General features: G+C 37.2%; 1 protein-coding gene across 3 annotated transcripts in view; it reads left to right on the forward strand.

Annotated features, from left to right (window-relative positions):
- The window catches only part of RCAN1 (regulator of calcineurin 1), a 41,397-nt gene extending 31,709 nt beyond the window's left edge, over positions 1-9,688 (forward strand). The window contains exons 1-4 of one of the 3 annotated variants that reach the window (XM_010199896.2): positions 363-516; positions 2,605-2,778; positions 3,735-3,894; positions 6,940-9,688. In XM_010199896.2, coding sequence (XP_010198198.2) covers positions 430-516; positions 2,605-2,778; positions 3,735-3,894; positions 6,940-7,103 — 585 coding nt within the window. In that variant the 5' untranslated portion in view covers positions 363-429 and the 3' untranslated portion in view covers positions 7,104-9,688. Of the gene's footprint in view, positions 1-362; positions 517-2,459; positions 2,507-2,604; positions 2,779-3,734; positions 3,895-6,939 lie in introns of those variants that run through there. The other 2 variants (XM_062001324.1, XM_062001307.1) reach the window with 2 other exon arrangements.
- Positions 9,689-13,082: the final 3,394 nt, after the last annotated feature.

The following is a 13,082-nucleotide window of genomic DNA, read 5'->3' on the forward strand; positions in this document are numbered from 1 at the left end:
ACATTTTCCATCTTAAGATGGGTTGTCCCATTCCAGTGAAGAGCATGTTGTCTGAGCGCTGAATGGAATTACTACCAGTGGAAACTATGCTGCAAGAGACTCGATAAAGCAGCTGCTGTGCAAACCTCAGCTGTTTTTTCCATCCTCCCGAGCACTGGTAATTAGCATAGGGAAGCTGACTAATGTGCTGACGTCACCTCTTTCCAGTCGCAGCTTACATTTTGTTCCCGACTGCCTCAAAGCATGCAGGACTTTGTTCAGGAATTCGCTGTCACATACAGGATGCTCTGAAACCATTCCTTTTTTTTTTTTTTTTTAACTGAGGGGCTGGACTTGCTTCCTTTATAAACGCAGCCTGCAGGACCAACGGCTTCCTTAAAAGTCACTGGTTTCTGCGGAACAGCAAGTGTCGCTTTGGCAAAGCACAACATGCATTTTAGAAATTTTAACTACAGTTTCAGTTCTCTGATTGCCTGTGTGGCAGATAACGATGTCTTCAATCAAGCAGAAACAAGGGTATGCTTTGTCTTCCATGTTTCATTTCTGTCCACTACTGGAATACTAACGTATGTAGTAATGTATATAGGCGCTGTTTAAAATGGTTTAAAATAAGGATGTCTTGATAGCTTTTTGCCTTGTAAGAAAATTTCAGTTTGATGCAAGGGTCTTAGGTCTTACCAGTCTTACAAGTCTGCAACAATATGCTCTGATATGAATGAGAGTACGTCTGGAAATTATTAGATCTTAAAACTATGAGGTTTAAAAAATGATTAGAAATTTACCTCCTGACTTCCTTGACTGTCTGTATGGTGTATTCTTCTCTTTCATATGCATTTTCAGCAAATATTTAGATTGTAATTTTGATAGTAAGATTCACATAATTGATAGAATTCTTAGACTTTTCGTGGGACTTTTTGGCTGGCGCTGCAGTTACAAGCATAACATTAAAACTGTAAGTCTTCCTCTCAGATTGGTATTTGACTGATTTAGTGGTAATCCAAGTAATGACGAGTAATCCAGTCTTGATATAGTGAATTATTGACTGGCAAGATACCTTAAGGACAAAAATACCATTTTGTTTAGTGTCATATTGCTAGCGTGATGTTTGACCTCTATAATCACCCACACTTTAAAAAAATATCTGTCGCACAAATCTTGCAGTTACTGCCTGGGATTAAATGTTGAATGTGAACTTTGAAATGCAATTTAGCATGGGTTCGTCTTACTTTTTTATGGCTGCATCCAGCTTTATTCTGGAGTACAAGAATCTGACAAATACAGGCTTTGGGCAAGGAGGCTCATTTTGAAGAAACTTAAGCTTCATTCAGTAAAATGTCTTTGAAATATAGTCTCCATGCTGTGGCAAATTTGTGAAGCAGAGCTTTTCAGGAAAGAAAACTAAATTTTGAAGTAATCACTGCTTTCTTATGTAATCTTTGTTGCATCTACTAATTCAAAATATGTCAGTAAAAACAAGTGAGGCAATGTGATTTTTATATACTTGTTTATTTTGGCTTTGTATTGAACTTCTAGTAAGATTTTATGAGAGAAAATATCTGAAATCTAAATGCTTGATCTGTTGCCATCACTGTAATGTGGCTTATGACTGGTTACTGTGTTCTCAGTGTGAGCCTGAAAGACTTTGCAAAAGCATGTCAGCTTTAGAATGTCCTGCTTCTTTCCCTCCCTTTGTTCTGGCATCCTGAAGTTAGAGTAGAAGCACTCTTCTTTAAAAAGGGTAGAAAAAGTAGCTAATTCAGGTTTGCATAGATGCCATAGGAGCATAAACCTGAAGTGCAAAATGGAGATAGATACCTGTTGGCCAAGGTGCTTCAATCTTTTCATGCAGGTAGGACGGCAAAGTATCTCAGCTTCAGATCTCTGAAGGTATGAGGTTTTGTTACAGTTGCTAATCTTGCCACACAGTCAAACAGAAAGTGTGTCAAAGGTTCTTCAGGAGCTTTATGGTTAATACAGAAGACTTTTTAGGAAAGATAGTAAGAGGTTTTTTAGAATTTGTTTCCAGAAACAGAAGAGGCTGTTAAACTAGAGTTCACTAATAATGTATTCATTTTCCTAAACAAACATAGCAGACATTAAAACAGGAGATGTTCATGAACTTTTATTATGCTTGCTGAGTCACTGGAGAAAATTGTTTTGCTTGCAAATATGCTTTTTCAGGTTTTCTGTATTAAAACTTGTGTTGGTTTCCTTGACAATTGCCAACTTAGACAAAGGCATGCTTAGCAGACTTTTTTTGAAGGCTTTTGGACAGTCAGTTTATAAGACAAGCACTATGTTTTTTAATACCTTACCAATACTACTGTTTCTGTTATGTCAGTAAATCAGAGTATCATGCCCACACTTACTAATGTTAATAATCTGTTTTTAATAAGGAAGAAAAAAGCTGCTGTAGAGAAAACAGTTGGTTAGAAAAATACATTATAAAAAGAAGAAGAAAACTAAATCTAAGCTGTTATAAATACATGAATATTCAACAGTGATGGTATGACCCTACTATTATCTGCAATTTATTTCTGTATTTCTTCTGAGAAAATGTGGAGTGTTACCTATTTACTTTCTTCTCAATTCCTTTCTTTTCAGACCAAATTTGAATCACTGTTTAGAACATACGACAGAGATATCACCTTTCAGTATTTTAAGAGCTTCAAAAGAGTACGAATAAATTTCAGTAACCCTTTATCTGCAGCAGATGCCAGAATCCAGTTGCACAAGACAGAGTTCCTCGGAAAGGAAATAAAATTGTATTTTGCTCAGGTAAGTCTTTTTGTGATAATCCTTACAGGGTACTAAAGCCTTCCACAGGTTGTCGTGCTAATGAAGGATGTTAATTATTTCAGTTTGATTGGAGAATCACAAGTGATTCCAAAGCTACAAATATTTGGAGACTGCTGCATATTTTGAATTTGTGTCTCTCTTTGTATTTTTTTTATAACCTTGGGTAAAGGGAGGAGATGGTAGTTATCAGTGCAGTCAAAGACAGAGTATAATGGGGTGGGGGAAGCCAAGTGTGCTCTACAAACAGTACACACATGTGCACTTTGTAACTGAACGAATTCAAGTATAGAGCTACACACTGAGGACTCTGTCTGTTGATTGTGCTCTCACTACTGCAAATCATTTTTTTAACACACATTTGTGCTTGGAGATTGCCATCAGTGCAGCTCTGTAGCTGGCTAACGTCTTCTGCTAAAGATGTGAAACTCTACAGTTATGGTAATCTGGGTGCTTCTTGGTAGGTGCTGTGTAACTTCCTCTGTAAATTTAATGGGAAAATTATGTGTGCCTGTTTCAGATATCTCCAGGGACAGTCCTGAAGGAGCCAGTTTATTTATATACCTTCTGGAATTCTCACCACTTTCACTTGTAGTAATGAGTTTCAACACCATTTGACATTAGGTCCTAAAGCCCATACCCAGCTTCTTCCTACTTCAGTATTTTAAGGACAGCTGGTGGCATTTTTGTAAAACTCCGTAATGAGAAGGTACAGATGTGCGTATCTCATTGCATGTTTCATCAGAGTTAATGAATGTGGTGGCTTGTCTGTATCTTATACACTGGATCTTTCATACAGCTCTCTTCAATATTATAGTTACATGCTGCCACCTTGAGTGCCTCTTACAGCATAACATCTGTCCAAATTTTAAAATGCCTCATGAATGTTGGTTTCATTAATGCCAGTGAAACAGCTTTGACTTTCTTGTTTTTTTCAGACTTTGCACATTGGAAGCTCACATTTGGCGCCACCAAATCCAGACAAACAGTTTTTGATTTCACCTCCTGCGTCTCCACCTGTTGACTGGAAGCAAGTAGAAGATGCTACTCCAGTCATTAACTACGACCTTTTATATGCTATCTCCAAGTTAGGACCAGGTAAGGAGGAGTAGAAACACTACAATTTTGATTGAGTAAAACAACTCTTAAACTTTCTGAATTTCTAGAAATTGTCAAATCAATTACTGTCTACCAATTACATTTGTAATCACAGAATCTTAACGGTTGGAAGATCATCTAGTCCAACTCCCAAATACCAGAATTATTAAATATCAGCAATATCAGAAAAAGAGTTAGTAAACAGTAATTTCTTACACACATAATAATTTGACAGGATCACTTGGAGGACCAGATCTCCACAATGTGATCTGCTTTGTGATTTATAGAGAGCATGAACATTGCTTCAATAAGATATTAGTTTATTCAGCATAATTCTCAAAAAACAGTTTCCTAAAAATGAACAGGCAATTGTGTAGTTAGATACTTTTTGAAGGGATGGGGAAGTCCTGTTTCAGACTAAGACGGTGAACCAGTCAACAGTTGTCTAGCTTTGTGCTAGAATTACCTCTGCATCTGAGATAGTTTCCCTCCTACACATACTATCAGTATCAACCTAATTTGGAGTCAAGAGAGAGAAGTTTCCACCACTCCTTGTTCCTTCTAATTTTAATCTGCTGCAATTTATTAATTTATTAGAAACTGAGATAGCTTCACCCTGGAAAGGAAAAAAGTTTATATCAGTTTCCTATTTTTTTTTCCCCCTCACTGCCCAAACTCAAGGAGGTATTAAGAATGTACATTTACTCCTTATTTCTAGTACTATCCCATAAATTTCTTGTCATTTCAGTTACCTACACTGTATAGACTGTTTATAGGTCTATTTATTAAAAAATAAATGCCACCACAGGTAGGAGAAACAACTCTACCTGATAGTTGTGTTTTAAACCAAATACTACTTTCAGAAATAGATGTGAAGTTCCACTAAATGGAACTCTTATTTTAAACATGGTTCTGCTTTTCAGTGCTTGATGATCACATACCTTGATGTACCTCAGTTAAGACAAAATTTGCACCAGTTCTCATTAAAAAGGTTATTTCCCCAAATCTACAACTGTGATTTAACTTGATTGCAACTGTACTGTTCAGTGCAGGGAAGAGAAAAAATGGCCACATTTAATAGCAGTATCAGAGTAAAAACTAGGGTCTGAATCATTTTGCTGAAGTATTTTTATATGCCTGTTTACCTACCAGTTTAGAGAATGTGTCTTATTGTGTCAGTATTAAGGGGTGGAGAGGGGGGTAGGGCAGAACATTTAGCTTTTCAAACATCATCTTTTATGTAGTAGTTTGTGGTTGACTGTATGGTGGTTATATAGAAAGATTCTGGTGAAAATATCGTACATCTCACAAAATACTAGGGAATTCTTCTTACCAGCAAAAATTCAGCCCTTTGTAGTTTGGGAGCGGGTACAAAAAAATCTCTGCTTATGCTGGCATAAAAATTGGGGTAGATTGTTGCCAGTTTTTAATAAATACCATCTTTTAAATGGTGCATGACTTATAATGGCGAGAACAATTAATAGGAAAGTTGCTGCGGTTAGAACTGAAGGTGTAAAATGCTGCCACAAGTAATTTATCCAGAAATATGTAAACTAAACAGATGAACCTTCATGTAGATCTTTTAAAAACATCTATCAAGAAGACTGCTGACACACTAAATGTTTTTACCGAAGATTTTGTTTTCCTGAAATCAGTTTTTGAAACAGAGATCCTGTAAGACTGTGCTTGTGAGAATATAGTTGGCTTTGATGAAACATGTGGAATGAAAAAATAAATAATGCTTCAGCTTACTGATTTTATGAAAATTCAGAGCTTGCTCTGTGAGTGCTGCTTTCTTTACTACAAACTTTGCTTTTATGTTTTAGCAATACCAGAAAGAAACCTGTAGATCTTGAAATAAATACTGATGGGCTTACTAAGCATTAACAGTTGGTCCTTTTTCCCCTGCAAGTTCTGTTATCGTGATGTCTTGCAGTAAACTCTTTGACAGATTTGTGATCCCTTTTCCCATTACATTTTTCATATATACTGTGATTGTTGAGCCCTATAACGCTCTGCCTCTTGACTGTGATGTTCCACACATGGAGTTAATGACTTGATACCAAGAAGCAAGCAGGGGTGATTCTAGCACAATGGCTTGTGTGTTTCTGAAGAACTGGAGGCAAGAGCTTTTTCCACTATGAAACTCCTGTTTATGCTGTGTTCACCTTCCAAAATTCTTGGGAAAACTGAGAAGGGACCACTTAAAGGGCTTGCAGTGTGCTGCTTGCCACAGGTGTTGGCTCTTTTGAACAGCTGATGGGTGGATCACTGTAGTGGTCTTTATGGGGAGAGAACAGTCTCCATTAAAGTAACAAGAAAAAAAAAATTAAGGGGAGCTGATCAGGGAGAAACAGTTTATGCTTTCCCTGACCTAATGTGAGATTAAAATCCTTTAACACTACCTTTAAAGCAATTTTTTTATATCGTAGGGGGAAAAAAAGAGATATCAGAACAGTAGTCAATAAAACTTGTATCCCCGCACATCTACACACTGGCTGTATTCTGTCTGTTTTACATTATTTATGTGAAGCCTGCTGTCTAGCTCTGCTGCTCCACGGAATGCCAGGAACAGTGCTAGTGAACCTTTGTGTGAGATGGGAAGAACTGCATTCAGTTCTCTTAACACCGAAAGCTGTTGAGGGAAAGGAAGCTCCTGTGGTCTTGCCATCATTCAGGGAAATGACTTCCTGAATGTAGTACAGTGGACAGTTAATCTTGAACGCTTCAAAATTATGTAAACCCGCCAAGAAGACTTATGACTGCTCCCTAGAATGCTTTCTTGAATACCCAGGGTAATTTATGTAAAATTGTTTTTAAGATTGCAGCTGAGCTATGTTGCTTTGAAAACAGAACCTAGATATTTCTGGATGGTAAATGTGACTGTTGGCAAGACACCCGCCCACACCATCTAATGCATTGTGGCATCAGGCTTTTGTCATTAGTGCATTACTTACACATTTTTATGTATTCCTTTCTTTGTAGTAATTCTTTTCTACAGAAGGGATCCTTTTTAACCAGTTTTGCTAATATTTTAATTTTCAGGAGAAAAGTATGAGCTACATGCTGCAACTGACACTACTCCGAGTGTTGTCGTCCACGTATGTGAGAGTGACCAGGAAAACGATGTGGAAGAAGAAACGAAGAAACCCAAACCAAAAATTATTCAGACCAGAAGGCCAGATTATACTCCCGCCCATTTAAGTTGAACTGCTGTTGTTTTTCCAAGGGTTACAAGTAGACATGTGCAAGGGAAACATTTACTGTGGAAACAGCAGGTCTTAGGTTTGGTGGCAACGGCAGCAGTTACAGTAGGAGAAATTCCAAAATAAATTTGCTCAGAAAAAAAAAAAAGATAGGAAGTTTCATCCTTATTTTTGATGCTGCAGATTGATGGATGTCATGAGTGTATTCCCAGATCACTGAGAAGGAAAAATAGACAGAAGACAACAGTTTGAGACATACCAGGACAAACTAGGTTTGTTTTTTGAGGGGTACCATAGGGCTGTTCCGTTATAAAGCAGCCGGGGGAAGCTTTCTTTGTTCCGACTCACGTTAATCCTCAAACTAATCGGCTACTCATTGTGTGGAGTATGTAGCGATAACACAGGTGGTTTTTAAGGATTAAACTATGGGAATTGTAAACCTTTTTCTTACAATAGATTTTGTGCATGTGTATTCTCGGTCTTCTAAAGTAACTTTGCATTATTTTCTATAGTTTCTCACATGTTTCTGGAAATCTGGGAAATTGTTTAAAGTATTTATTATCTCAGCATCCTGGACTTGCTACTAGATGTGTATATACATATATTTATATTTGTTTTTATTGGCACTCATTTTCCAACAGGCATACAATTTCTTCAGCACCTTATTTTGGTGCTATGTAACTCGTGCTTTTAACATTTTAACTTCTTTAATGCCTATATAGGGTTTTATCTGGCAAAGTAATGGAAAAATGTGCAATAGGAAAGTTGTTTAAATAAGTTGATTTTAAATTATTTAAGTTTAAATAATTTATATCTTCAGTAACGTTTATTTGGTAGCTTTGACTTTCTCAATTGGAAAAAAAGTATTCTTAAATGTATAAATAAAGCTAATGTTGCATATTCACAGCAATGAAATCTTTCAGTGAAAAGGATGGCAATGGAGAGACATGAACTGTACTTGGTCTGTGCATCTGCATTGTTGCAAGCAAAAGTTTGAGTGATTGAAAAATTGCACACAGTGTGTAGAACAGTGAAGAGAGATGGAGTGCCTTTTCCTTGTTCATTCCTGATGTGAACTGTTCTACAAGCTGCACACTTGTATCTTTTTCTATTGGCTTTGTATGTCCATAAATATAAACTTTCTTAGCTTTGCTTCCAACATAAGCTGGTATTTAGAAATGCTTAATGCCAAGTAACGATGCATACTTAAGTAATGGGTATATGTGGGAGAAGGTTTAGGGCTTTTTTTGTCCTAGGGTTGAAAGACAGTAGCTCATGGCATGAAAGTTTAGTGGAAGATGGCAGGAGTGTATTTTGTTACTTGTTTTTTAAAATGGAGATCCTCACTTCAAAATAGGTTTCAGTATTTTTTTAAGAGATGGTAATGGATAACTGTGGGGAAAATAGCACTTACAGTTTTAGAAAGGAGATATTTCAAGCCTCTCAACATGTTTTTAGAAATCAAAGCATAATTCTCTCTCTTGGTTTGCTTTTGCCACAGTTGGTCTGGGAATGAATTATTTAGCTGAAGTTAATATACAGTAATCCATTCTGTGCCATTTGAAGCAAACATTAACTTAAATGCCCGAATTCACACCCTGTTTTTTAAATAAATAATATATCCTAAAAAACCCAAGATGTACAATGAAGCCATTCCAAGCAGTGGTGCAGTGTAAACGTGGTATTATTGAAGGCCTGTCATTATACAGAACAAAGTAGAAATTGATATCCTGTGACCACAGAGAGCAGGAATATATTGAACTTGAGTTAATGCCTACAGTAATGATCCTGTTTGATTGGAATGCCCTGTAAACTGAAACAAGCACTGACACTTGTGTCTTCGGACCTTACTCAAGTGGCACTCTCTCCATGTTGACAGTGTTAGGAAGAGCTGATGCCATCGTGGACATGAGAGGGCACCAGGTTATTTTGTGTTACTGAGGTGCGACAATGAGCTGGATATGTGTACTGCCGATTAACATACAAAATAAGTGTAATTGAGAGAAACTTTGTAGGTTTGCTACAACTTCCATTAAGCCTTTCCAAGATTCTTCCATGTTTCTCAGATCATTGTGAATATAGTATTTCACTCAATTTAAAATAGTTGGAATAATTCCTGTTCTGTCCTGTTTCCATCTTTCCACAACTACCAATCAAAGCATTAGTTTTGGATTGGAAACACAGGTAGTTGCTGTTGCGTTTCTAAGCAATCCTAAGAAAGCTGTCAGTTAACAAAAATAAGATGGTAAATACCAATGTGTTTTTATCATTTTAGTACACTGACATCTGCCTAATAAGGTGGGCACTAGAAGCCATGGAAGACTTGGGTTGGTTACATTGAGTTTCCACTTTTGACGGTAACCTTAAGCGAAGGCTGCGAGACAGTAATTTGCCTGTCTTTATGACTGTATAGCCTCACTCGTGCCACCTTCTGTTATTACTACAGTGTGCTGCTTTTGCTCTTTCTGTTGGTTTGTTTTTTGTTTATTTTGTTCTGTAAATGTTCAAATGAATGCTTAGTTGGTATTTTATACGGTTGTATAGTATGGGGCCTATTTAAATTAAAATATTTTGTGGTTTTCTTGTAAGTGTTGTGGCATTTATGCATGAAACATGTTTAAGGTTTTACACCAAGGTCTGAACTTTAAGCTTCCAAACCCTTCTGATTTGCTAAAGGCAAGAATATTTTCTCGGGTCACATTGTTACCAAATGAATTTATCCAGAGAAAAACTTTCGAGTTAAGAGCCTTGCATGAACTCAGTCGAAGTATGAGAATCTGCTAATAAATAAAATATGGTCTAGAATGTTCCAGTTAAAAACGGATTCTTCTGTGTTTGAAGTTGCCGTGCTGGCTAATACAGGTGGCAGCATCATACTATTCTATAAAAATGCCTATCTATAGGGAATCTCTAACATTGATAATATCCTTATCAGTTTTCTTCTACATGTGAATAACTCAGTTTTTAAAGCTCTTGAAATATGAAAATATGGCATAATTGAAATGGCTTTATCTAGGAAGTTTTTCTGCTGCAAGATGTTACACAGAAATGTGTTGAAAGTTTTACTCTCTCTGGATAGAAATCCTTTAATGGCAGAAAGGAGTTCTTGTTGATATTAATGCTCGTCATTCGTCTCAGTGCTTATGAGGTACTGATGTTTGTAAGAAATTGTTCTATATACAGAAGTCCTTTGAAGCAGCAAAGTATTGCTGCTTATCAATAGTAGGCCCATCCAGGGGAATTCCTGCATAGGGTAACAGAAATAACGTGATCAAAAGAAAGTGAAATAGCAATCCTAACTAAGCCATTCTGCTTTACATAGAAGCATTCATTTCATTTTCTTTTTGGAAATACAGCTCCTGTTTAATTATTTGCCTTTTGTGTAAAGATAACATGCACAATCTCCATAAATCTTTAAGTCAGCACTAGCATTTGCCACTTTGCAAGACTTGTTGCCAGCTTAGTGATACCCGTTCCCATCATTGGGTTATGCCTTTGTGCATGCATTACTGCATTAAGGTCAATCCTTGTTACGAAGGCAAAGTCTACGACATAACATGTAAGACTGAAGTTTGTTTCTAATCAGTTTTGTTTTTCAGAGCAGCAACAAGTGTAGTAACTTTGCAACCCTGGACAAGTGTATTATTTGCTCTTGTTGTATAGTCCAGACTTGTCAAGGGTGGGGAAAGAATGAACTCCAGCAACTCTCTCTCATACCCGTTTTAACAGTTACAGCGTGGATTTTGCCCTAGGCATAATCACCTGCCTAGTCAAGTTTTGCTTTGTCACACTATAAAAAAAATGTCTTGGGGAAGAAAAGTTCTTTAACTTGAAATTGTGACTTGAATCTGTAAAGCTTACTTGCTTATTCTGGTTTGTCCCAAACCCACTCCCAGTTCCAAACATATAAAATGATGGCAAGGGCCTTTAGGTGTAGACAGTTCAGAAATTCACATACAAGGTTTCGGGTTCAGTTGTTGCACTTCTATTATCTTTGCTTTTAACTTGGCTTGCCCAACACACTTTAGAGACATTTTACAGAAAATTATACCTGCTTAATGGTTTTAATAATTCCTATTTGGATGTCTAAAAAAAAAACCAAAACAATAATATCAAAGGTAGGACATCCTTCAAGATACTGTACATTACAGTACATAAAGCAAGGGCTGCAAAGGTGATTTGATTGAGTAGGTGACAGGATGGATCTATCAGGACTGGGTTCTCTTTTCTGACACAATTTCTATTGATAAAGTAGTGTCTATCACACTAGAAACTTTTGTCACCTACGTGGGCTATTTCTGCGTGTTTAAAACTGTAGCATCTCTGTCATTCTTGTAGTCTTTTTTTCTTTTGAGTAACTGGCACTCTATCTGAGGTAATGAAAGGAAATGAAATGGTAAGACTTCAAGTATGAAAGACTGAACAGGTGGAGGAAGAGACAGAGGCTCCAAGGGCCACTTTGTCACTTCTGGCAGTCCTGTTACCTGTTCTGTTTTGGACTTTCTGCCTCTCAAAGACCAGCTCAAGGACCTCCAGTTCTTCCTAATGTTGATATTTGCTCTTACCTCTGCCCTTCTTCCGTGAGAGGTTACTCCATATTTCCAAAAGACTGGAAGTCTCTGAAGTTTACAAGGACTTTCTAGGTCTTCTGTCTAAAATAACCTTTTCTCTTGCCTAAAGATAGACACAGCCCATTGTCTGTGGCTTCAGAACTTTGTTACAGGCTTTGCAGAGGTTTTGCTGGTAGCACAGTGCAGGGAGAACACTGATGGGAAATTTTTTAGTGGACTTCAGTCTGGTGCTGTTCATGCTGCTAGATTTGGAGTCTGTCAATAAATTACCCTCATATTTGGCGTGATCATGTATTTATAGCCTGCAATTTGTAATCTCAGTCCTTTCCATAGAGTGATAATTTGTTGAGTGGAGTTTGGGGGGCTTGTGTCTTTGTCCCATATTGAAATCTTTCTTCCACTTTACCTTTTTTCTTTCCTTTGTACATATTGGAGTTCGTCTACCTAATCTGTCATGTAGGTCCTTAACTTTTATCTGTGTGGACCTGCCTACATTTTGGGTGTCTACATGTTTTCTTGCCGTCAAAGTTGTGCCAGAAATAAAATTTGTTTTCAGTTTCATTCCTACCACATCCTGCTTGAATGAAGCCTCCAAGTGAAACTAAGAACTTTTCCTGTGTTCACCTAAGGCCCAAGATGTCCTTTGCTAATCCTGACAAAGTTATATCTGATTTTCAGTTTGCTTGGTATTACAGTTCTCATGCTGTCAGTTCTACATGTTTGTCCTCTATTTTTCTGGTGCAGGTTATTGTAATGTGTTCTGATGCAGTGCATCTGTAACTCTGGCCAAGCCCAAATCCATTCATCCATCTCATGGGGTGTGATCCCTTTGATACTTCTGTAGGCCTAAGGACAAGTCAAACTCATGACTGCAATTCTGGCTACTACCTATCATTGTCCAGATATCTGGAAATTTTGATGCTGGCTGTCCTGCTCTACCACTTCCCAAGTCCAGTGAGGAGTAGCTTGTCCAAGGCTAAACAAGTGTACAAAGAGCCCTAGAATATTGGCAAGAGTTTGATGTGTGTCTTTTTTGTTAACATGTTTTACCTGTTAATCTCTTTTCAACTTGTTATGCTTGTTATTCAGGATAGACTCCTCATATCTTAGAGTACCTGCATTTGAAACTGAGGATTTCACTGGGTAGCCAGTGTTTTGCTCACAGTTTGTTTCCAAATCCATTTTTTTCATATCCATGTGTGTGGAGCATCGCTGCATTAAAGATTTTACAAAATAAGGCTTACTGAGGTACTGCAGAAATATTGATGAAGAGGTAGAAAATACATCTGTGTTCAGGTCTTTTTGTGCCATTGATGACTGATTGAATATTTGTAGTTACTCCAACATCAATCCTATAAGAATACTAAAGAGGAAAAGCTACAGAGGTCATTTAAGTGTCATTCAGTAAGAC

This window comes from Colius striatus, chromosome 1, assembly GCF_028858725.1.
Source record: "Colius striatus isolate bColStr4 chromosome 1, bColStr4.1.hap1, whole genome shotgun sequence".
Classification (NCBI taxonomy): domain Eukaryota; kingdom Metazoa; phylum Chordata; class Aves; order Coliiformes; family Coliidae; genus Colius; species Colius striatus.